Here is a 27295-nt window from a genome sequence, read left to right as displayed (position 1 = left end):
TATAAAACACAGCTACTACATTTCAAAGGCTTTTATTTCTTTTTATTTCCAGCTGACATCAACCAACCACTGCATCTACCCATGGGCATCATTTTCTACTTCTGAGAGAAGCAATAAAGAAATAAATAACAGATTTTTAGAATTTGCACTACAAAACTGACCACAGGACATTTCTTCTTACACAGGACCATTTTTCCTGCACACAGATGTAGAAGGCAGGCCCAGGAGCAGTTATACATATTATAAAGCATTTCTATACATACATCACTCTTCAATCTTGATACATTTTTAAAGGTAAATGAAAAGGTAAATGAGAATTTACGTACTTCTGTACTAGAAATATATTGAGAAAGCTGGGATAAAATGAGGGTTATCAAAAAAAAAACAATTATCATCCACTTATGGAAGTTACAAACCAATTCTTGGTTTTCCAACTATATTAAAAAAAAAAAAAACTGGCCAGTATCAAGTAAGTGTTGTGACCTTCTAATCTGTCCTATTCCCATGTGCTGCCTGCTCCACCTTCCTGCACTCCATTCACCTCCAGACACCCACATTGCCCTTGTCCTTGCCCACATTCCTCATTGCAGATGCCTCACTCCATCCCATCTGGGGATGTGTTTGCCTTGCCTGGGCTGCCCCACCTGCCCAGAGGCTGAGGCTTGGAATAAGGACAGGAAAATATGAGAAAGTGTCCTTGAGCAAAGAAGAGATGCTTCTTTCACATTTAGTAAGTAGATCTGTTAAAGTCTTACAATCAATTACCTAAATCATAACAAGAAACCTGGAAGTCAACACAACTTATATCGGAATAATGATTAAAAATATTGTCATTTTATCCTTCATACCTTCTCTCTATAAAATATACTGTTTCAGTCCATTATTAAATCTGAAGTGACTTGTTTCACAATAAAACATCTCGGTAACCCTAACAGGGCTTTATGTTTGTTTGTTTGCTTAAGGTAGCGCGTAACAGATATCCCATTGCAATAAAAGTAAAAAATAAAATAAAATAAAATAAAATTAATAAATAAATAATAATAAATAACCAAATTTAGTTAATAAATAACCAAATTTGAAGATATAAAATACCTTAAGCAGATTTAAAATGCTGTAACAAAGGTATTTTCAGAGGGGGGAAGTCACCCAAAGCTTGGCTGCTCTTAATTCTGTTAATGCAACACTGAATTCACTGTCTAAGTATAAACCAGCGCTCAATTCAGTGCCTTACCCACCAGCTGACTTCTGGATCATTCAGAGAAAGAACAAGTCCAAGTTTCTGGCCAGGATGACTATCAGGAATATACTTTTCACAGGATTTCTGTTCCATTGCTTATGCTTCCATGAGGCTCTCCCTCTTCAAACAGAGACAAACTGCTCACTCGCAAAAGTGAGATTCACCGAGTTAAAAAATTAAGTTGTACAGATCAGAAATGTAATCATGGGAGACAAGCTCTGAGAGTTTTTCAATCACTGAGGGGCTGCATCAATTTAAAGTCATGTTACATTAAAGAGAAAAACGTCTGGGAAAGTCTCCCAGTTGTCACTTTAGATTAGATTTGTTGTTGTTATCAGACTGTGCATTTTGTAGGCTTTTTTACATTTTAAAGATATTGCCTCATGCAGCTACACAGTGCATAAAGAAACAGGAAACATACCATTTTTTTAATCAGATTGCCTGGAGATGAGGAGTTTGCACAAATTAACTGGTAGTCTAGTAAAAAAAAAAAAAAAAAGGAAACAAGCATGCACATCTTCTTGAAGCTTATTAACATTTAAACTTTAACTACCTTAGAGTCACAGAGAAGCCACCCAACTTAACCTTGCTCCACAAAAGAAAGTTTCCATTTTTCCAACAATAAAACAGAACCCCTTGTGAAGACCTTGTGTTCCTGGCCATCTCAATTGCTTTTTTTTTTTGTAAATTTCCAACTATATTTAAGGATTTACCCATGTATCTGACACTGAATTTGCTACAATGGCTCTCAGAATCAGGCCCTCATACCAACTACCCAGACAACACAGGATTTCCCTACATAAAAATAAAATTGAAGAATTTTAGTTTATTTCTGCACGATTTCAAGAGGACCTCTGATATATGGCATTTACCAGAGCTTTGGAGAATTATCTTAATTACTCTGATTGTCAAGTTGTCATGAAAGGGGTTCTTCAACATTACCATATGTATTCACATTGTCAAACACTGTCTCAGACAAGTGTAGCAAAGTCACTGAATATGATGTTCTACCATTTCAAGCAAATATTCAAAGTAATATTCATACAACAGAATGATTTTAACTAGAATTGCTTGCAAGTATTTTAGCTATTAAAATTATACCTTCTAATATGAACAAAGGGCTTTTTGTAGAGATTTTAAGTGTAGCATTTCAGTAATTGTAATTTTTCTAAAAATATACTTAGTAGCACACTACTGTAAGGTCAAATATTTACAGGATACTCTTTAAATCAAATTTGATCTAGACCTTAAATTTTTGACTTCTAAAGCAAAATACCAGGGTCAGAACATGCAGTACTCCCTTCTTGCAATTTTTCACGTGGTGAGAAATATTCCCAGATTTTACAAAGGGGAAACCACTAGAAAAATTTGGAAAATGCTACAGTAAGTTGACAGCATGTAAACAACATCCATTCTGACTGCAGCAACATCAGCCTAGCAGGGAGAAGAGCTACAGAATTAAATCTGTTTAAATACCTCTGACCTCCCCAGGCAGCTGCCAGCTCTGCACAAAGTTTGTCTGCAGAACACCAAAATTAAGAAGCAAAGTCAGGTACTTACAAAGAGTGGATTTTGCTCTTTTATTTTGGTTTTGGAGTCACAAGACTTCCACCATTTGGTGAGATTTCAGTACCATGGGGAAAACAACAACTTTTGAAGCCATTAATGTTTTCTTACTAATGAAATTCATTCCTTTATACAAATGGAAACTCTTCCACTGCATAATAATTGAGTGTTGAAAAAAAGCCACTCCTAGTCTCCTCAGATGCCACAGAGGCACCCAGACTAAACCCAGCCTCTATGAAAGATCTTTCTGCTCCAGGAGAAGACAATGTATGGAGTTTTTAAGCTTTATCACTTCCTTGAGACCTACCACATTTATGGAAAACACCACAGACTGACATTTTTAAATTATTAACAAGTTTCAGACTTGCTTTGCTTTTTCTGAAGGTGAACTTTCAGCCCTGTAAGGAACACCAAAAGGAAGAATTTTATCCCAAAGTATGACAACTGTAACAAGCTATGTCTTAGAATAGTACATCTTTAATCTAACACCACAGTCCTAAATCTGTTCTGGTTCTACAAATGCCTCTAGTTATTTCCTTTTTATCAGTGAAGAAAATGAAATAAAAAGTATTTCATACTTAACACCAAACAGACCATGTTACCCCAGAAGACGAGCTTAAATAATTCAGCTGTTAAAAAGAATCTTTAACTATAAATGTACTAAATTCCAGCGCGAAAGATTAACTACAAAAGAAATTAACACTGCCTTAGGAAAAAGAGATAACATTTTTCTAAAGCATTTCTAAAGCTTTTTGATATGCTATTTTTTAGAATTATATCTGGAGAGAACTAATATTTTTAAATGAGACTTTCAGAGCTGCTCAAATTGTAAAGTACCATTTGTGCCAGTCCAAGAGTTCTGAGGAACTTGGTTTTCTTCCATAAAGAAAAATCACTACCCAATCTTTACCCACTAAAATCATAAATTGATATTCAAATAATATTCATCTAAAAAAATGTTCCTGCTTCCATCAACAACTTTGTCACAATATATCAAAGCAAAATAGCATTTTCTCCCCTCAACAACTTAGAAGTTTCCAGGGCTTTATCATCAGTCGAAGCAGTCTGTTTGCATTCTCCAATACAAACTGACAATCTAGTGATACAGTACATTAAAAATTCTCTGTAGTATTGACTGCCTGAAGCTGATGCTCCCTTGCTAAATGCAGTGCAGTTCAATTAACAGCTCTTCAATATACAATTTAATTTTTCTTTCATCTTGATCCACAGCTGAGCTTGAAATGAGGAATGTTGGAATAGATGTACTTTAAATATTGAAGCAAGTCTTTATAAATAAATCTATCAAACTCGTAATGATTTCTGTCAGAACAGGACCAAACAGATGAACCTGAATGTCTGTGACTTTCAGGTTTGTGCATTGTTATTCTCAGCTTTATTCCCTCAGTGAATTCCTGGCATGGGGGAAGGCTCCAAAAACTCCCCCAAAGGCGTGGAAGAGTTTTTCCTTTACTGCACCATTCTTAGAACTGAAAGGAACAGATTTCTGCTCATGCTTTATAAAGTCTTTTGCATGTAAAAATCCAACTTATCACTTATGTCACAATATCTCAAGGAGTTTTAATAGTTCTCTGATTATGTAAGAAGGTCATCAAGCAGAGAAGTCCATGGCATCAGTTTCCATTACCAAATCTGCACTCAACCAGTCCTGAATTGGAAAATAAATATTTAATGCATAAATACTACCCTGGATACCATTTTCCCCCCTGCAGTGTGAAAGTACATAGTACACTTCAAATTTTCTCTAGGTAGTCATGGCATTTCAGACGAAAATGTAAGGTTAATTTAACCAGAACAGAATGAAATATTTCATTTCAAAGTTCCTCTAAGTGGGACACTGCTGAAGGAAGCTATTAATATCTCCTGTAGCGTGCATGCTCAAGTAAACACTGTGGATCAGCTCCTTTCTCACAGGTGTACTCCACAGCTTTCCAAGTGGGAGGATTTACTACAGTTCATCAGAAGGGAAAACACTCCTCTCTTAAGCTAGAGGCAACTTCTACTCTTTAAACACCTTCACAGAATTCACCTGACAACACTCACTGCCTTACACAGCAGAAAACACCACGGCCAGGGAGGGCTCCCAACCTGCACGAGATGAGCTTGAAACCAGAGAGGCTTTGGCAGGAAAACACAAACAGCATTGCAAGAACAGAAACCCATTTCAGATGAGCTCAATCAAATGTTCATAATTAATACTTAAGCGCATAGTGAAATACACAGGTTTACCTTGTTTGTGTTCATATTTATAATGGTATTAGCTGAGATGGCGAGATTTTTAAATGTTACATTTCTTTCTTCTTCATGTATTTTTAATCATCTTCTCTAGATTATTTGAATGCTGAAAAACATCTTTATAAAACTAACCAGTCTCATTATTGCCATCATTTCCTTTTTTCCTTTATTTCCAGTCCTACATTTTTAAAAAGTATCTCAGTACTGTATTTAAATTGTCACTGAAATAACATCCAGCATTTACAGCAATTAACTCATCATTACTGCGAATAACTACACTAATTGGGATGCTCTAAAAACCTGCAACACTGCAGAATTAAAAATAAACATAACAAAGATACAATTTACAACTAATCTGTACTTACAATTAAAGTTAGTTTCAAGATTTATTTCATGCTATTATTTTTTATTAGCTACAGCAGACAGTAAATGGGGTGTACTATGTTCTGCTTTGCAAACACCTAGATTATAAAACATAATTACACAAATTAATTAGAAATGAGTATATACACTCATGTCTTTGTTTGTAGCCATAACATGTTAAACATGACTATATTCATGAACAGTTCCTAAAATTTATAAACTGGTACAGCTGAGGAAAACATTCAAGCTCCCTGACCACACAAGGCGCAAATGTCACAGAGAGGGTCACCACCATTCCAGATCTCCTGATCTCCTGTTTTGCAGCTGCAGGCAGTGTGCAGGTCCTTCTAAACAGCAGAGGAACAATTCCTGAGAACATCTCAGCACCCAAAGCAGAATACAAGTGCAGACTGAAATTTTCCCTGAGCTGGGTTTTGTACTTTCTTTCCCACCAGGTGTCCTCTGATGTCTAAGAGCCAAAAGTCCCTTTAGTTCCCCCCACTGACTGCAAATGTTCAAAGCCTATTTTGCCTGGCTCTAGTAAAAACAAAGTAATAAAAACTACCCCCAATGCCCATTTTGCTGCATTAATCCCATGCTTTTATTATAAGCAAAGTTTCTTGTTGAAGTTAATATGCTCTCTCAGTGACCCCCAATGAAATAGGGGAAAGAACAAGTTTAGCACACCACCTCCAAAGGTGATTATTAACATAACAGAGAATTAACGGATGAGAAGAAATTAGAAAGAACAGTAAATTAAACAATAAGTATGATGCCTTGGCTTTACAGTAATAAAAGGTTTACAAATGCAATTCACAATCACAAAAATTATAAGCACTTTTTAAGCACTCTACTCAGCAAGTCTGTTTTCAAGACATCTCCTGCATTCCTGTTGAGCTCCAGCTATGCTTGTTTAGTGTCACTAATGCTGCTCTGTAGTCATATAAGCCTGATAATTATCTTCAGTTTTAAAAGCTATTGTGGATCATGAAACAAGTCAGTGCTTCTTTTGATGCCCTCACATTAGTCCCTTGTCACTGTTAAAACTGCAAGTGATCCTGCAACCACTTTTTATTCTTTTTTTCCTTCTTTTTAATGCATAACAATTCTGCAGGTGTACTACACCATCCTGGAGTTGCTATTTTCCTGCTCTACTACATTTAGTGTTACAGTAAGACCTCAAGATTTTTGGGTTTATCATCAAGATTCCTTTAAACATTATCACCCTGTCACAGCACTGCAGATCTACAAGTAATAAGAAAAAAATCTCTACCTTTTTCCTCCCCAAACTGAACTCAACCCAAATTTATTCCTGTACTTCAGAAGATTCCTTAACCATATTGATAGACTGGTTACAAGCTTAAGAAAACAAATCTTAAAGAACTGATTCTTCACATTGCAGGCTCTATGACCCATCAAATCAAATTCTTTGGGATCTGAGAAATATCTGTACGTCTAAAAACACGGATGCTGAGTCACCTCTTTGGTTTTGTTTTAATTTCTGGGCAATTTTTAGGGTAAAGGCCCATTTTAGAATCGTGACAGAGAAAACCAAGACAAGAACACAACAGACACACCAGGTTAGCAACAAGTGTGCACTGCACTTGACAAGTAAGAGGGTTTTGTTATGAAGCATTCTGTTCTTCAATGTGCTGGAAGAGCTGCAGTGCCCACTAACACTGCTTGCAATACCAACAGACAGCCCACCCTGTTCACTTCTGCTGATGAAATAAACTAATAAAATAGAAGGATTAATGTCAAAATGTGATTAGTAGAAATGTGTAACATCCTGAACACAAAAAGCACGAGTCTTTTGTTTACTTTTTATAGAAATAAAGCGAAGAACGAATCCGGCGACAAAAACCACCCACCAGATTTTACCGCAACTTCCCCAAAAAAAATGATCAGGGTGCAGATTAAACCCTGAGCGAGCCCCGCCGCTGCCCACCCGGGATAAGATGCAGGGAGTGGAAGCAGAGGCAGAGCAGGAGCAGTGCTGTAATTACAAGGCAGAGCTGTGCAGCCCAGTTGATGCTGCTCTGACAGCGCAAGGCTGCTCCTGCTCCCCCGAGCCCTGCTGCAGACAGGGCTCCCTCTAATTGGGTCCAAAGCACAACCCACCCCAGCCCAGCAATGGTAATTTCCACACCACTGTAAATAGTGTTTGCAAACAATACAAACACGGTAATAAGAGGCTAGGTGGGTAATTAATGTGGTTACAAAGCAGCTTATTTGCATTTTTATTTAAAACTGCCTTCTTTAAAAAGCTGCTCAGATTTCTTTTTGCAAGAGGAGCCTTGGTTAAGGAATAGAGCAGTAATTACTCTCTTTAGGGGTTCTTTTATACATTCTTTAGGGAATTAGAATGAAAAGATAAGCAGAATTATAAAGGGAATCATGTAAAATATGAAATGCACTATAAACACTTAGTACTGTATTTACCATAAGCTAAGCTTGTCTTCTTCATTAATGGAATATATTACAAGCTTATGTTACAATCAGATTAATTGTGAAGATGGTTTAAAATATATATACATATATCCAGACACTTTAATTCCTTCTCTCCCAAAACTGACAGCTAGAAATCCAGTGACAGCAGAAGTCACTCAATGTAAGAACACATCTATCTGGACTACAGTAAATAGGTTTTCAACATTAAAGCAACATTAAAGAGTTTTATAAAACACATTCTGAGGGAGAAGGGTTGAGGAAAAGACCAAACCCAAGTCACACTAAATATATAAACTATCAGAGAAAACCCAAACTTTGCATCCTGTAAGCTACACTCAAGTCAATGTACAAAGTCTACTTTTTTGTAAAGACAGACATCCCCAGGCAGGTTGGTGATATATCTGAGCACACAGTGTCTCCTAGTGACTTCTAACTGAAAACCAAGCATAAAGTGAAGATTTTAAAGGGGTTATCCTGAGGTCTGTTACTGTCTGAGGGGGGGGATCTTAAATTTTTTTTTGTTAAAAAGCTCAAACTGCATTTAAGTAGTATTATTATAAAGCTTTAGGCATGGTAGGGATTTTGTGACTCACATTTCCAGATTAAGAACAGCAGGGCTGTGCTAAAGAAACAAATTACCAAAAAGATCACTTCAACATTTCTCTGTATAAAATTCTGCTGACTGGAGGAAAAAATTAAGGAATAGTAAAATACTGTGACTTCTTTCAAAATTACATTTTAGAATTTTTTTTTAATACACGTGTAACAGATATTGGAATGTGAAGAGAATTATGAGAGTAGAAGTAATTAAGTCAACTCAAAGGACAACTTTTTTCTTTACTGGGGGAAACCACGGCAAATTGTCTTGCTGTGTTAAAAACCCTGCAACCTCATAGCTCTGGGAGTGCTCAGTTCCTATCAGCTGTGTGCAGTTATGAACTCACTCACACCTGCGTGGCTTGGGGTGCAAACAGATTAAGGGCTTGCTCCTGTGTAGAAACCCAGGGCACCAGGAATATTTCTCTGTCTGCTCTGGTGTGCCCTGACTCCCAGGGGAGCACTGACTTTGACCCTCATCCATGGAGAAAGTTTCCTAGACTTCAAGATGGACTGGAATCCACAAAAGTGTGAAACAGGTTATAGAGAGTAGTGTAGCTATATCACTTGGTGAGAAATTTAGGTTTTGGGATTTTTAGTGTGTTGTGGATGGAAGCAAGATGGAGGGCACAGGGTGTCATCCCGGGTCTCTTCTTCATGCTTCTTCTTCCTTCTTCTTCATGGGTTTGGGTGGCATTTTGTAACTGGGCAGAGAAGTCCACACTGGGGGCTCTTTGGGATCAGTTACTGGGTTAAAAGGGAAAATAATCCAGGTGTCAGTTCTTATTTGGATAGTTTAGTCTTAAAGACATTGTAACAAGAGATTGTTCCCCATTTTGTGCTTTGCTAATGAAAAGCTGCAGAACTCATGGCTGTGAGGCTGTTTCACTGTTAAAAAATAATAAACACTTGAGTCCCAACATGAACTACTGTCTCAAGTGCCTTCAATCCAGACCCAGAGAAACCAGTCCTCCTGGATTTGGGCAAGGGTCAAGGTCTAAGGGTTACCTCAGGTTTGGGGGTTGAAAGCTGTTAAGGCAGCATGTCCCCAGTGAACAAACGCTGTCCCTGCAGCAGGCAGCGCTCCCTGGGACGGGCTGGGCACGCTGCTTGCCTCATCCTGATAAATAATCAAACTCCATCAGTTGTATGTATCCATACAGCACCCGTGCAGAGCTAACTGCAGATGAAAATGTAAGTGTGAAACAGCTCAGCTGTAGCCAGTACATCAACTCTGCAAGTAACTGCTATCAGTATTCAGGAGGATGCCCAACCCTGAAAGTTAGGGGCTTAACACATCTGCTATATAATTCAGACTCTGTTTTACAGCAGTTTCATTGCTAACCATAAAAACTGTAACAGTGGAACTGTATAAACAAACTGAACAGTGTTTTTACTGTAAAACATGAATGTAATATAAATATTTGCCTTTCCCTTTTCTCAGCATCTGTAATGAAATAAAATTCATGCCATACGTTTATGGTGTGCAAAAAAAAAAAAAATATCTCAACAATCCATCCATGTAAATGTTGATTGCACTGTTCCATGTTTTTAACTTCATGTGGGGGGATTTTTAAGCATCTGTATTTGGAAAATAGCTTTGCAGCACACATCACTCTCTTAAGGTTTCTCAACTGAGCAGATTACTCACAGAAACTTACTGAATTCTTTAACATTATGGCCAAAATCTGGTCATACATCCATACTGGTCCCAATGAGTTGTTGCTAGCAACAGAACTGGGTAATGTTTATACTGTAAATTCTGCACAAGTAACATACGGTCTGATTGCACTGCAATTAGTTAATTAAAAGATCCCTTCGATTCAGAAAAATCTGTATCACATCCTGAAGAATTAAAAAAAGCCTTATACTCAGCAGAGGCAATATTTCTTTAGTTAGAGTGTCCACAGCTGCAAGTGAGACAAGTTGATGCAGTTTTTGGGGGTTTTTTATTGCGTTACCAGTTCATTTAATACAAGATACTGCCCCTTCCTGCAAGGCCTTTTCCCCACAGCAAGGTTTGGATCACTCCCTTTAACATGATTCTTCAGCATGGGCACTGCTCAAGCACTGGAAAATGAAATATGTCCATATATTGCCGGCCTTTCTAAGTGTATATGACACTGTGATGGCATGTGAGCCAGCAACACATAGTTTAGCACATCCTATTTTGAAAAAAAGACAATTCTTTATTACAAAATAATAATGGAATATTGGAAGCAGTATTCTCACAGAAATTCATGTGCTTTACTTGTAGGATATTCTGAAAATTTCCTTTTTTGAGGATTATTTTTAAGAGTTTTTATTTAGCGCCACTTTGGAACCCTTTGATTCTGCACTAACAGACTGTGGTTTCCGTCAGTTTTTACTGTATCTCCAAAGCCATCTCCTAGGCAGCCTCCAGCTTTTCCCATAAATGAAAACCTGCCACTAACCATGAGGAGGTTTACAAAAAATTCTAAACCAAGGACAGCAGTGGAGACCAAACACTTTATGGGAAAACAGAGCCCCTTCCTCGAGGTGGAAACACACACAGTGACCACAAGAAAACTGTTGCCCATGGACTGTAAAGGTGCCCAGTTTGCTCTTGTCTTTCTGCACCTCACAGGGTCACAACTGGAATACAAAGACTCACTTATCAGGTTTTAATTTCATTCAGTTACTTAATCAGCAAGAATATAAATCACTCCTTAGGTGCAGAATACTTCAGGGGAAAGGAATACAGCAAGGAGTCACGTTTGTTTGGTTGGTTTTCTTCACAGCTTTTCTCTCTTCTCTTGTCACATCTCTACCCTGTGAGGCTCTGCTTAAAAAGCAAAGTCAAATGTTCTTTTTACAGTTTAATCTTTAATATAGCTGTAGGTTTAACACTGAGGAATAATTACCAAAGAAACATTATACTTTTTATGAAATATTAAACTTACAATTTATCTTTTAATATGTACTTCAAAGACTATTTGACAGGAATAAATAAATGAGAGCTTCTTGGCAAGAAAAGCTGTGATTTATGAAATATTTTATTCATTCATATTCTTAAGTATTTTCTTGAGAATACCACTAACATCTGGAGCTACGCAGTCTTATCCAAACATTCTGCTCATACTCAATTAGAAAATTATATCAATAATAATGTAAAATAAATTACCTAGCCTCTCTTCCTGGAGCATAGATTTCCATGTTTTTCAGAGCAACTGTGTGTACAAACAGCACTGTAGTGTTTTTCATTAAGCCTCAAAGTCAATTAAGCTACGAATTGGAACAATCATTCCTCCTTTGCAAAGTATTGATATTTTTCTTGGCTGCTTTCAGGCCTTTTCACTACTCAAGGAGAGATTTATGTTTGACAATTTCTTCCTGATTAAAATGAATCATAACTCTAGAATTCTAATTTCCTCTTTTCCAAGCAAGAAATTATCAAACAGTTTTAAATTGATATTGAACGTCATCGTGCATGAACACTCATTTTCCAGATATCAAATGTAAAGCTATACTGATCTCTCTTTTTATCTGCTGCCTGCACATACTTTCTCTTCCTTTTTCTGTCTATATAGATGCATGTGTATAAACATTAGATTGCACCAATATAATCAACCATATCCCTCCATAAAAATTATATTTGATAGACCAGCCAGACCAATCACGTTAAAATTTGTCACAATGCTTCACACAAGGCAATTACCCTTTATTTGCAATATTAGCAAAATTCTGCTGTAGTTTAGAAGGAAAATAACTGGAATACTGCAGGTTGCAAACAAATGTCACTTAACCAAAGTAATTAGCAAGTTTATATGGGCAATCCCTACCCAAACGGCTCAAACTCCCTGTAAAACAGCTCTTCAGGCATAAATTGTTACAAACAAAGTTCTCTAGATTTGTCTACAACAGCCAGTTAAGATCAGTTTTCATTTGCTTTTTAAACATAATGGCAGCTAATCTGAAAAAAATCTTATTTTCTCCCATTATTCCTCCTTTTTTCTCTAAATCTTAACAATTGGATTTTCCCAAGCCATTTAGCCGTCTCATTTTGTCTTTATAAACTTGATTTTCAGCTTTCACTACAAGCAAACTAAAGCTGCGTTTTTTGCCCAGCAACTGATTTCAAAGTACAGCAGGCCCAGAGCAGAGCTGTGTTCCTGCAGACTCAGTCTGTGGCATTCCAGACAAGGATGTCACAAGGAGACTCACTAAGGGACCCAGCTGGGTGGTTTTTCCTCAGTACTGGTATTTTATGTACACTGTACTTTGTCTTTAAATGCTGCATTACACTAGGTTTGATTTGGGTTTGGTTTGTTTTGTTGTGGCTTGGCAGAGGTGGTGGTTGGGGTTTTAAAAATTGCAGTTTTTTCCATATATATCTCAGGCTCTATTTAATACAGGCCATCAATCAGATAATTGTATGAAAATTTGAAATAACAAGTTGTTCTGTTACACGCTTTTAATTATTTTCTCTTCTTGCAAAGTATGTGGAACTCTTTTGTATCTACAAAGAGTGGAAAAATAAATATTCTGTGTCCAACATCTAAACCTTGAGTACCAAAGGACACTGCCCCACAGAAAAGGCAGCACAGGGCACACACTGCTTTGGTAATATAAAAGGTTTTATAAAATACCAATTGTATTACAATAATTTATAGTAAAATTCTACACTTAGGACAGGTAAACACACTAGAACTCCATTTGGCAACAGTTTGGGGTTTTTTGTTATAAGAGCATATTTCATGCAAATGGAAAGAGGTTGGGGAATTCAGGTGAAGAGTAGGAACATATTTATCAGACTTCTACCCCTCAAATTACTGGAGGAACATTGTATTTAATAGTCCAGCTCAGAGAATCAATCTCAAAAGATTTACAAGAAATCATAAAAGAAGTGGGTAGCACTATTGCTACTGAAAATATTACCTGAGTACCATGAACAAGAGGCTTGGTAAGGCTGCAACCTAACCAGCCGTATTTTTCTTTAAACTGATTCCAAATTAAAAAGTAAATCAACTTCCTTTCAATAATTTTCCCTAGGAACAGAGGAGACAAAATTCTGTGCATGCTTTGAAGCTCTTTCTAGCAGAACAGTTGCAGATACATATTGAGAATTCATCTAAATCAGATGCAGAGGTTGTTGGTATTTTTTTAAACTCTTTCATTTTTAGGAAATGATTTTCAATTAACAACTTCCTGTAGTTACACCTATAAGCTAAAAATTAATATTTTACATCCATATTTTAATATTAGAAGCAAATCTGTCAAATTAATCTTTGTCTCTTTGTTTTCAGTAACCGATTTTGGGGCTGGTTTTTGTGTTTGTTTTCCTCAAGACTGCTTACAATTTGATGTAAATTTTAAGCATCTTGTAATTCATCAACTAATTCTCTCCTGGTTACACACTCCAAGTAATTAAAGTTCAGTAATAACTTATTCTTTCTGCTCCAGCACCTGCATTTCATTTGTTTATTTTCCCAGAGTCATAAATCTGAGGGACTGTCAAAGTGCCATAATATTAGTGCAATAATCAAAGTTAATTAGTCCCTCTCAATAAACAACAACAAAGCCATTACAAAGATGCATTGAAAGTTTTCCAGCTACCATTTTACAGATGAGACTCTTTTTCTGAACAATTAGAATTTGAAAACTGTTAGTAAATAAATGCAGTGTTTCTGAGGTAATTTGACCTTCAATGCTCTTCATTAAACTAACAACTCATTAACTTTGGGTGAGATAATACAGGTATTTAAGACAAGTATTCTGAACTCCCATTGTCTTCAAAGTGGTAAGAGATATGGCTAGGATTAAGAGGGTAATGGGATATTTTTCAAATAAAAGAAACTGCCTAATTTTAGTTAGATAAAACCCATATAAACAGCCACATTTAGCTGGACTGGGACCATCAAATTCAAACAGAGTACCACCAAATCCAGTTCTATTGAAAGATAACAGACATTATGCTGGCCTCTGTTGGAATTCTCTTGGAATTCAATGCTATTGAAATAAAAAAATTAAATAGAAATTTTTAAAAAGAGCTTTAATGGGAAGAAAGCAGCAAGGAAGACATTTTTCCCAACCAATTCTTTACTGTAAATCATTCCTACGATCTGGGCAAGAGAAAAAGGAAAAAGACCTAAATCCAAAGACAGATTCTTCATGAAACTTGTGGTTACAAGAATTAGCAATATTGAAAGCATCACTTACCTGGAAATATACATAAATAAACACCATTTGTTTTGCATTAATAAATATTATAATTATCTTTATACTACTTTATAACTACTTACGTGTAAATATTAATACTACTGTGTGCTCTCCCATGTCACCTGGGAGGAGATTAATTACTTTGAGAGCTCAGGAAATAAAAGCAAAATGCTTATCACTAATTTTAGATGGAAAGAAATAAAAATCCAAGAATCTGATCCATTGGTCTTTTATTCATTTAAGTGTAGAGATGTCACCACATTCTCTTATGGAAGTCAGCAGTCTCAGCAAGCTCAAACAAAAGTAGCCTGCAATCCTTGCTAGCAAATAAATGATTGTGGGAGGAATAAATTAGGACAGCTGAATATATTTTAATAAAGGCCTTAAAGATAATTTTTTTTTTTTAATGGGGATCAGGGAAAGGAATCAAAGAGCAACAAGGCAATAGATGGGACTGAAAAGCTGTTGTTTGTGTGACAAAAAATGGGAGATAAATGAAAGAAAGTGGGAAGAAGCTAGAAGGAAAAAACCACTGTGACAGCCTGGCAGCAGGACTGCAGAGCCTGATGAACTCAGGAAAGGAGAAACATTCTTGTGTTTGAAAAGTACAAAAATAACCCTCTGAAATCTCTCACTATAGAAAAATTATGGGCAAAACAGTGGCTGTTTTGGAGGACTGTGTCCATCCTCCTTTGGGTAGTTATTCACTTTGGTTCTGGAATGCCCTTTTCTATGAACCAAGCCTCAGTGGTTCCTCCAAACATTTTTTTTTCCCTTACAAAGCATCCACAAACAAGACAGATAACAGCACATCTAGCCTTGCAGTCCAACACACTCACAAGGAATGAAACCCTCTCTCACCCATGCACCAGCAGCTGAGCAGGCTGTTACCCAATCAGACAAATGACTTTTTGCTCAGACTGTGGCAGGGCAGGGCAGGGTGTGATGCTGGCAGTGCCCAGAGATGTCACCCCCGTGGCTGTGCACTCACCCACTCCCGCAGGATGCGCTGCACGGCCGCCTCGCCTCGCGCCGGGCTCCTGCACGCCAGGATGACACATGCCCCGTGCAGGGCCAGGGACTTGGCAGTTTCAAAACCTAGGATAAAACATGATCCTAGTCACAAACATATCCCAGGAGCAGCACAGAGCTAAAAAATCACCTAAAAACATATTTAAGTGTAGTTAGCTACCTGCAGTCTGGTGACGTGAGAGTCACCTGGACTCAGCTTTTAAGAGCACACATGAAGAAACACAGACACCCCAATTTGATCAGGTCTTTTGGACAATAATTGTATGTATTTTGTGCAAAACAGGTTTGGCATCTTCAAAAAACAGACTCAACTTCTCAGCCTACTGGTGTCCTCAGCTGTTGGAAGGGCAGGATTGGATGTGCTCCTTCCTTTTTTGACACTGAACAATGTGCCACACAGAGAGACTGCACAGCCACTGTGCCTGGCAACTTCATCTGGAAGTGACAGAGCATCCAACGCTGGGCCCAGGGCTCTTTAGATGCACAGTTGGCCTCAGAGTCATCAATCTGAGGACCGCCTGTGGCAGGGGAACAAAATGCTGTTTCACTGTTCAATTCACTAATGAAAAGCTACACAGAAGTTGGTCCAAAGTAAACTTCATTAAATGGGAAAAAATCTGTGAGAATTTACAACAGGAGGTGAGGGCTTTTGGGGAGAGCAGAATGCCCATGAAGTGCACAGAACTGAGCCAGAGCCTGGGTTTCTACCAGGAGTGAGCTACTACACATTTGTGATGCAGTTAATGGTATCACTGGGTGTCCATCTCCATGGAGAGCTGTGCCAAGGACAGGAACTGCCTTCTAGCTGAAAGAGGCATAGCACAGCTTAATGAGTTCGATTAGAAAAGCCTAAACTGTGAAAGGAAGAATCCAACTGAAGTGCCCAACAATCTGAGTATGTGAAGAATTCCAAGAGAAGAGGCATTTGTTTTAGCTTTATGACATTTAAAGCATGTTCATGATTTCCTGTTAGAAGCTGTTTACCAAAAAGCCCATGAAGATGGGCTGTCTAACTTCCAAAACACCCTGGAGCAACAAAATCCAGTTACAGCACAAAACATAACTTACATTATAGAAACAACAGACACCAAGACAAATTTATACAATTTTCTGCAATTACATACTTACGGTATTTAAGTCCAAGCAATTTTCCTGTATCTCCTTTAAAGCCATTCACTGCACCAAGCAACTTTAATTACCTGGATAATTCATTGCATGCACATGAATTCAGCTACAGCATATGCAAAGATTTCCCTTGTTCCTAATTCCACTTTAAGCATATTTAAGTAGAATTTTTCATGTAACTAATGTAAGATATACCATTAGCTAGCTGTTATGCTTCTTGTTTTGCACAAGAATACTTACTTTGACTAGCTGACCGTATTATTAAAAACTAGTTGGAATGGCTGGGAATAGTTTTGTTATTGTTAAACAAAAATTGAGAGCTGGTGGCCAGATTAATTAGCAAAGCATGATGATGTTTTGCTAACTCTACCCCATGTCACACTGTGCAAAATAATCAACTGCGCAAAATAATAAATTCCACGCCATTCTCCCCTGTAGTTAATAACTGCATGCTCATTATAAACTAAGTAAGTTACATGCTGTGAGTTTAGTCCATTTTGTGCCATCTCAACTCTTCCCTGCAAACGTGGAGAGCAGTGTTAAGCACTTCTCTTTAGGATGTCCTTGCTCTTCTCTGAGCTTCAAGGAGTGATTCTTCACCCATGTTCTGATCTTTACATGAAATCATGCGCTAAAAAACCTCCACCTGAATGTTGCCACAGGTGAAGTGCTGACATGTCTCCCCATCAGACATATTTTAAACTAATTCACAAACACTCCTGCTTAGACAGTTAAAGCTTCCCTTTCCCCTTAGCTTCTAGCAGGCTGGAAAACATTTCCTGTCAGATTCACTGTGTTAACCTAGGTCTGTCAACAGCATTTGTTCTTCAGCAAAATGCAGCTATATTTTCAATATACAGTAAATTTTAAAACCTCAGCCTAAAACATGTACAAGAAGTACAAAACTATTTAAACTCTACAAATAAAAATCTTACCTCTCTATAAAAGCCACCACTGAATCACAATCCACACAGAATGTGGTTTCATACACCAAAGTTAAACCACAAAGATCATAAACACCCAAACAGTAAAACCTTGAAAAATATCACAGCAGGGTTACATAGAAAGAGAAGCCCAAATAACTATGCAAGGGGGATGCACAATTAAGGAACCAGAGCAACCTTAATTCTTAATTATAAAAAACCTTAATTACAAAAGTAACTCTGTGGACTTAATACTTCACTTAATCTGAGGCTGCCACCACTTAGGGACACAGTCCTTTCAGAGTGAGGGGACACTAACAGCAATGACACTGGTTTCTTTTCCAAGAAATAAGTGATATTCTCCAGGGGTGAATCTTCCCTGTACCACAGCACTAGGCTTTTGCAGATCTCTTTAACCCAGGTAAAAGAGACAGCACAGCCCACTGCCAACAAGTTATATACATGGGGGTTTTAAAAGTAGGGAAAACTACACTAGAACAACAGCACAGAATTACAGACTTGGGCATCAAGGTCAACTAATTACAAGGAATAAAAGAGACTCTTCCCCCAAATGTGACAGGAGAATAACATACTTAACTAACACCCACTTTGGAAAAGTAATCACTGCATTGTGTGGAGTATTTAAATAAACTATTTGGAGCAAATGTTTTATAAAACTAATTTCAAGTAATTGCCCTGGAAATCTCAAGTTTGTGCTGAGATCAACTACTCTTGCTGCTGGTGCTGTGGCTGAACGAGCTCTAATCCGACACTCAGAAGTGAAAATCCTCTTTAAGAATAAGACATACATGGGGATAAACATGTCTTATTATGGCACAGTTCTACATCACCAGCTAACCCAAAGGACTGGGAGCAGAACTAACAAGAGAGCCACAAGCACATGGGATTTGCTAGAGACATTTAAAACCCTTCAGCCCTTTCTTACAGCATTCGTTCATAAAGACTCAGAAATTAGCACTCAGTTTCATTCTTCGTCTTCTACCATGATTGTTCAATACTCTCACTTTCCTGGCTATCTGCAGTCAACTCCTGCCACTGAATTTTGGTGCAGATTTTCAGCTAATGGTGTCAATTAAGAAGCAGTTAGCATCGCTCAATTAATGCCAGCTACACTGTGTCAACACACACCAGATGAGGGCTCTGTCCAATGGTGCACCCTCCTCTATAAAACACAGAAAAGGATTCACTGAGTGGAAAAGTATTTCAGCGATTTCTTGTTTAAACAGAGATCATACAGTCCATCAATCACCCGGGGGCATTTTGTAAAGAATTTGCACCAGGCCTTCACATATTTTAAAACATTCCTTTATTTCAAATATAAGGAGGCTTGAATACACAAGAAAAACTCAAAAACATTTTAGACAATAGCAAGTTTTCTTCAGCTTCTCTACCTTTGCCCAAATACTCCAAGATACCTTGGAGCTGTCCTTTACAACACATGTGAAACACAATGATGTCATCCTTCTTTGAACAGCTCAGTTCTCAATGTAAAAGCCTACAGGGTTTCCTTGCAACAAACAATCTTTAAAACTCAAAATAGACTCTCATCTTAACTGCTGCATCTCAGCAGACTGTTTTCTGATTTTGGGGACTCAAGAGAACTACATATAAACAAAAAACATACCCGAGTCCTAGAAATCACTTAGATTTCTTCAGATCTGGAAGACCTAAACATCAGTGAGAGTGAATCAGTTCATCTTATTCAACCCTTCCTCAGAAGAGGAGTAAAGATGATTCAAATGGGCTACAGATAAAGTGATAAAGAATTCTTTTCAGGATGAACTACTGCAACACTGAGGTGTGATTTAGAAAAGAATATTCTGCAACCAGGATTGCTGCTGCCTTTGCTGGTGGGTCCAGAGTGCAACATCCAACAGAGCTCACACAGGCACATGCAGAACATCACACCACGGACAAACTCACACCTTTCACAGCCAAAAAAGCACCACACGTTCCACATCAGGACTGCTTGGCCTCATCCACTCTGCTTCAGTACGGATACTTCGGATAAAATCTTAAGAGCCACATTGTTCAACTTGCTCCAAATGCAAGTTTTCAAGCAACTAAAGCACTAAGATATTTTAAGAGACTCAATTTAAAACAAGCAATTCCCATGGAATACTAATGCTGCCTTTGTTTCCATGTGTTTACAGGCACATGGCAATGACACACACTGATATTTTTCATAGCAAAGTGTGATTTTATATGAAAGATACATCCTGCCTCTCCCTTTGTGTATAAATTGGACAAACGTGTTTTTCTTGGAGTCGTGAAGCACAGAAAAAGCCAACACAAACGAAACAGGATGAGTAATGCATTGGTTCTGTTTTCCATCTAACCAACCCAAAACTATGCACTCCTTACACTTTCTTGCAATACACTACCCTGGGTAAGGCCAAGTTATTTTTAACAGTAAGTGCACTGCTTTTGTCACTGACAACACCCCAAAATATCTTCTTTCCTCTGAAGGGAGCACGACACTAAACAAACATTTTAAAACACCCTTATATTAATGGGATTATAAATATCTATTGCTTGTTGTTGCTGTAAAAAATTTATAATGCATCATTTGAGGGTAAGAAAGCTGAATTTGTGACTGATGGTGCTGCAAGCAAGCAAAAACCCAGCACAGTGACCATGTCAGGCACATACATCACAAATATGCTGCAACTGAGAGCCATGTGGCTGCAACCACACCTGGGGGATCTGCTCCAGCTCACTGCCCAGAGTCACCACCAACTCTGCAATGTCCTCACTCCAGACATGAAGGAAGCTGGGACTGGAGTCCTTTGAGCTGCTTCACCCAGCCCTGATCAGTATCTCAGCTCCCCAAAGGTCGCACAGCAGATCCAAACACGCGTTGCTGATCCTTCACGGTGCAGAGGAGCTACTTCCCAATATAAACACTGGAATAATAGCCAAGGGCTCCAGCCTGGAATGAGCCCTGGAGTGGAAATGCAGCACATTAAATCCAGAGCCAAGCTACCTCTCATATCCCAAGGTAAGATCTAGCTGTGTCAAGGCAATTCCCACCAGCCACTAAATATTTGCCCCTAAAATACAAGGAGATACAACTCAGAGTACTGTGGTTTTCAGCTGAGTGAGACTGCCTTAAAACAGCTAATGGAAACATCATGGGAGACAAAACCAAAACTGAAATTTTATACTAAACTGCAGAGACCATCCCAATGAAGATCTTTTTTCACTTCCCAAGTCATCTAGATGCAAACAGGTCCTGAACAGGCCTGAAGAGAGGAACAGTGGCCGGGGATTAATCTGAATTTATCAGAGATAAGAAGTGAATTTTCTGTCAAATCCCAGTTCTATCTTCATACCTACTCCTTGCTTTCTATGCACATCAGTGACGAAAAATCACAGCCAAAAAGAGTTCACATTTGCATTGTCCATTGCAACCAATCCCAAAGCACATTTAGATAAAATACACCCCTTTAAAAGGGGGTAAAAAAACCAAAACTCTCAGCCTTCATGTCTCATCTTCATCTTGCATTTCTTTATCTATTACAGGATCATGCTCCTACCAAAACCCAAACAAATTTTTACAGTGTATTGTGTAAGTCCAGTGGCCATCACATCTAGAACTAGGGATTATTCTGTTTGAGCTTTTTATTCTCAGTGTTTCTTCAAGCATAGAATAAATTCATGTTTTCTTTTGATTGTCTTTGAAAATGGCAGTGTGGCTTCTTGCAAGCAAGGCAGCCAGTTTTCCTAACACAAATCAATTTTGTATTTAAAAAAAACACACCCAAATTTAGCATTTGGCTTTATCATTTAACGTTTATGAGAATTTATTAAAAAGAATTGGTTTTTCTGCTTGCATACAATTTTTTTCCATTGCAACAGGTAACATATGAAGGCAGACAGGCCTCTGAATATGAAGCAACTCAACACAAAACTTCACATTTTCTAAACAGAAACAAGCTTTCCACCTGCAAGTGTATTACGAAGTCAAGTCAAATGGAATTACACACATTTTAAAAGAACCCTGAAATAGCACTTTGTCTCAAAATAAGCAGAACTTATTTTAGTGTGACTCACAGTCTTTATTTTAGTAAAAACTCTAAATTATTCAGAATTATAAATGCTTATATTCATAAGGGATAAAAAAATATTTTGTTAGACTGTAGTTAACACACTACTTCTATTTTTACTGCAAAATAAACACTTCCAAATTAAACATTTAACTGAAATCTGGAGTAGCAGAAAACAACACATCTGCCCATAATCTAAGTCAACATCAAACCAGCATCTTGATGGAACCTGGATCAGGTCTGAGCAGTCAAATTTGCTGTGACATTTAGGGCACTCCATGTCTCAGCAGTAATTAATCCTGAAGGTTTAGCAGCTGTGGGATATATGACCAGTTCCTTTGTTTATTTGCTTAAATAAAGCCTGTCTACTTATAAATATCAGTACTTGAATATATTATGAAGGAAATAAGTAACATTTCTGTGCATGCTGCTGTTAATGAGATTTTTTTTTAAGAAAAAAGTTCTAAGTTCAGTGAAATAGGATTGACAAACTTCTGTAAAGCTGCTCTTTGCATCAGCAGCAGCTTTTGGCAACACAACAGTTTTTCCCATCAAAGCAAAAATGGAGAAAAAAAGCCAGAAATTGTCTAGTTTCTTTTCAAGTACACTTCTGTTCCTCTGTTAGCCAACACTATCATAGGTTTCTGTACTGCTGAGCTGAGCCCTAATTAAACATAATAAAAAAAATTAGTTGCATGTTTTGAGTCTCCTTTTGGCAAGTACAACAGTGCAATGTTAATAAAAGAAGTAAATTCAATAAAGAGGAATACTTCATCCAAGGCAGAATAATTAAAAGACATACTGTGCTGTCAGCTAAAGTGCTAGATCCTCCCAGCTTTAATCTCAAAGTCATTTCATGAGAAATGCTCAGTGTTATGTAAAGATACAGAGAAAGTGCTACAACATAAACTGGACCAATTTTTTTCTTAAAACAAACTTGATATTTATTTATATCAGTTACACAAACAGTGAAAGATTTTAAAATGCACACTAGACATTTTACAGATAAATAATGAAACAAGGTTCTGTCCTAAAAAGCTCACAGTTCAGCTTACAAAAAAAGAGATATCTATGGGAATCAAACACACAGAGCCAGGTCCTGTTCTAAGGAGCTCACATTTTGTATCGGGGGCGAAAGGAACAGACTGAAAGTTAAAACAACACTACCTGATTTCTGGCAGTCTCCACCCACCTCTGTCTTTGGGCCACAGAAAACAATTTTGTTTGGTTTAGCAGCAAAGGAAGAGTTTAATAAGAGTCATTTGATGATCCTGCAGAAAGGCCTGAGTACAGGAAAGATGCAGTTCATTGGTCTCTAGTTCAAACCTGGCAAACCTTTGGGTGAGCTTTAAACTACGAAGGGAAGAGGGAGGTGGGAAGCTGTTATGTAACTCAAATGATCCATCATGTGGTTCCAACACACAAAGTAAGGCAGGAGATGGAGTTCTGAAACAAAAGATGGAGAATAAGAACAGTATTAACAAAAAGTGTCTGTACACAAAAGCAAGGAGAATGGATAACAAGCGAGAATTAGAAGTCAATTACAATGTAAGGCCATGGGCAAAACAAAAAAAAAGCCACAATTGAAGACCTCTTTGTCACACCTTCAAGAAGTGCATGAAAACATGCCATGGACCTTCCCACACCAAAATTAATTTGTGTCTTTTCAGGAGACATTTAAAGTCTATCTGCTAACAGCTGGAACAGCAGCAGCCCACCCAAGAGCTCAGTGACAACCCTCCTCTGCAGCAAAGGACCAGGAACAGTCACACACTCCAGACCGAGATTTTTCCTGTATTCCATTATGAAGCCTCTCTCTGCCTGACATTCCAGGTACACAACTTTTTGTTTTGCCAGAGATGAATGTTTAAAGTGCCAGATGCAAAGTCTCAGGCTCTATTCCCTGAACCACAGACTCCATTCAGAAACAGACACAGTGAGACACCTTCTCACAGATCACAATCTTCATTCACTCACAGTGCCAAAAATGTGCTGCCAAATAGGTCATGCATGTTTTTTATGCACTCCTCTTTGCTTAGCAAGGCACAAAATAATCCAATTTTACCTTCAGAATTAAAAATCTTTAAGCAAGAGTAAGTTTATACCCCTCAGCATCTGCTCACAGCTGGACACAGACCCAAACAAATAAGGCTTTCTTAAAAAAGCTTTCTTTTTCAGTTGCTGTATTTTCTACTCTTAATATATCTTAATTACTCTCTGCTGAAGAATCAGAATAGCATGCAGAGAAATATATATTTTACCTTGTGACAGAACAATCCAACTCCCACTTTAAACTGAAATATGGACGTAATCTGTAAATGTAGGTAATTTACTGCATCCATACTCTGCTCCATAAGTAAAACAAGGCCAATAACACATTTCCCAAAATCTTAAGTAGCACAATCAATGTCTACAATGTACAAATGTACAGAAACAAGACATGCTGCTCACGCTTGCCAGGGGCAGGAGAGGAACATGACCAGAATCTCTGAAGTTCCTACATCTCTGAATACACAACGTGATAGTGTCTCCTTCAATTTGGTTGTGATACAGGAGAATTAGCAACCCTCCTCACAAACTTTTAATCTCTAATTTTTTTGCACAAAGGCAGCATTTTGTCTAATCACCACAAGAGGAAAATGCCTCAGAAGTTTTATTATTTTGATTTTCATATTAAAAATAAAGGAAATCACATTAGAGAATGTATTATGTTAAAGCTCCTAGGATAAAGAATAAAAAATGAGGAGGCACCAAATGTAGCTTCTGCAAAGATAACAGAACCTGAGAAAAATATTTAAAAAATTCTAAGCAACATTCATTGTTTGGAACCTTGAGTGACAGTGCATGAACAGGATTTCAATAAATACATCCAGAACTGAACTGTGACAACTCCTTTCTCACACATTATTTCTATCAAGAAAGTATAACAATAATAAGAAAACCTAACTTCACCAGTATCTTTAACACAAAGGAGATATTAACTATGAATAGGAACCTAGGAACAGTGACTAAGGTAACTATCATTAATTGAAAGAGAGGAAACAAAACGTATTACTATGAAAGTATTCACATTTGAAGACAGACTGCAGGGAGTTTTCTGAAGCAACAGAATGAAGTACTGAAATCCACAATGTAGAAGTACAGCAAGAAATAAAAACCAGCTGGATGTTACAGGAACAAAAATACTGAGGTTATGTAGCTGAACATAAAGCTGCAGAGCTCTCACATATTAAAATGACAAGCCAACAGAATAAATGGAAAAAGAAGAAAAAAATATCCCCTTCACAGAAGAAAAATAAAAACAAGAGAAAGGCACAAGATTTTAATGTGTGACCTAAAAACTGCAAATATCATTAATTAATTTTAAAAAGGAAGACAAAGGTACTTTTGTTTTTGATGGCCTTCCCTTCAGAACTCCTGAAAGGATGCGACACTTGACAAATCTATTTTCATAAATCACACACTGTCTTTTAAAAAACAGTGTATTGTAGACTTTACGATGAGTGTAAGATCAGTTTCTTTCTCACTGTACTATTCTTATTCTCTAACAACATTCTGGCATCACAAATTCTGAAGATCAAACTCCTTCCAGTCAGGTCAGGATTTTGATCTTCGTTGTCCCAGGTTTTTACTTGCCTCCTTTCACTTCCTTCTTGGTAGGGATTTACTGTTTCAGACCTGAGGTTTAAGACCTTCTAACACCTTGACACAACCGAGCATGAGAAGCATAAAAGGGACACAGGATACTGCAATCCTTTCTTGCACACCTACTTAGCATAGATGTAGTAATTAAAAACTTTCTGCTAGTAAGACAAGAAGATGACACTCCATGTACCTCTACAGACTATAACTAGAATGGTCAGCATCTAGAAAAGCCTCTACATGTTTCAGAAGATCCTGTCATTAGAAAATAAAATGCATTTAGCAACCTCTTGCCTCTCCACCATCTAGCATGCATTCCTAAATAATACAAATGTACATGTATGTATTCAAACAAACATGCAATTCTTGAAGGAATTCAAATAATTCTTGAAGCACAATGAGTTTTCAAAACATGAAGACACAAAATGATGCAAAGAGTAATCTCAATGTTGCAGAAAGACAAACTGAATCATGCAAAAGGTCTTTTCACCTCTGGACTATGAAGTATGCATAAAATAATACAAAAAACCTTTGTGAAATTAAATCTTTCAAAAGACAGAAAAGCAATCAAGTTGAAAAGTCTTTCTAGATCTTGGAGATGAGACAAGAAGTAAGTATCACCTAGGAAGGCTCCCTGTTCTACAAATATGCTTTTCCTCTGTGAAAGGATTACTGAAAGTACAACACAGGCCCACAGCTCAATCCCATCCTTTGTGGAAAATATTCCCTTACAAGCAGTAATCATTATTGAACCTTTTAGCCCAGATGTAATTTCTTACATGTTACAACAAGTTTCACATGCACTGTGAATTTCAGCCAAGGTTGATGAAGTTCAATAACTTGGCTAACCAACCATGTGTACTACTCATTACACAAGTAATAAATAGATTCATCAAAATGAACATGAAAAAGCAGTATGAACATCTGACACCATTTTCAGCTTACTCAATAAGAAATATAAATTACAGGAAGTCCAATGGGACCTCTTAATATTTACAGTATGTAAGATGTAAGCAGTTGGAGCCTTATGTAAAGCAGAGCAATATTAATATTCCACAATATTAAGCCACAGTTAAAACAGAGTGATGGCACTCGTAGAAAACTCACTCACTATTACCTGCCATAAATTTTAAGCATACAGTTATGGAAATTAAAGAGACCCCTCTTCTATGAATCCAATTTTGAACATAAAAGCTATTAGTGGATTTTTTTGTTGTTGTTCAAACTACATCAGCACTAATCCCTGACTGACAGTTACAAACATCCCACAACAGAAGGAGTTGAAAGTTCTACCCCAGAGGCACACTGCCCTCCATAAATTGTGCTTTTCTACATCAGTGACCCCAATACTCTACTCCAGCCAAACACACACTTCCTGCAAGACCCAGGCTCTCCTGAAAAAGCACTGTGTTCCCATTCCCTCAAAAAACTGGTACAACAAAATTCATGCCTGCTAAAAAGGTTTGGACTTCCACAAAGGAAACGCCTGCAAAAAAATAGCTAAGTGTAAGTTTAAGTAAGAAGCAAACAACAAAACTTCTACACAGGCACCAACATTTTCTTGGTAGTGCTACTCATATCATTCATGATACATGGAGCCTAAAATTCACCAAAAAAATCAAAATATACATCAAGGAACAGCTCTTCCATGCTTTTAAAAGCCCAATAAATACAAAAGCATCCCATGAAAACATTCTCAGGGACAGCTAGGACTTGGCCAAGAAAAATAATCCAAGGTTAGATATTGCTGATCTTCCTGTCTGCCTCACAATGAGCTTTGAGCCCAAACCTCCATAAATAAGCACCACTGCAGTTCTCCACAGGTGCAACACTCCCAGCATGGAAACCTCCAGCCG

At 37.6% G+C, this 27295-nt stretch overlaps 1 protein-coding gene across 3 annotated transcripts in view; it reads right to left on the bottom strand.

Moving 5' to 3' along the window:
• The window catches only part of WWOX (WW domain containing oxidoreductase), a 477013-nt gene that overhangs the window by 438966 nt on the left and 10752 nt on the right, over positions 1–27295 (bottom strand). For all 3 annotated transcript variants that reach the window (XM_041400541.1, XM_041400543.1, XM_041400542.1), the window contains exon 5: positions 15639–15745. In XM_041400541.1, coding sequence (XP_041256475.1) covers positions 15639–15745 — 107 coding nt within the window. The remainder of the gene's footprint in view (positions 1–15638; positions 15746–27295) is intronic.

Source organism: Onychostruthus taczanowskii, unplaced genomic scaffold, assembly GCF_017590055.1.
Source record: "Onychostruthus taczanowskii isolate IOZ18803 unplaced genomic scaffold, ASM1759005v1 scaffold18, whole genome shotgun sequence".
NCBI lineage: Eukaryota > Metazoa > Chordata > Aves > Passeriformes > Passeridae > Onychostruthus > Onychostruthus taczanowskii.
Note: the sequence above shows the minus strand (reverse complement) of the source record. Positions and strands in the feature narration are given on the sequence as shown.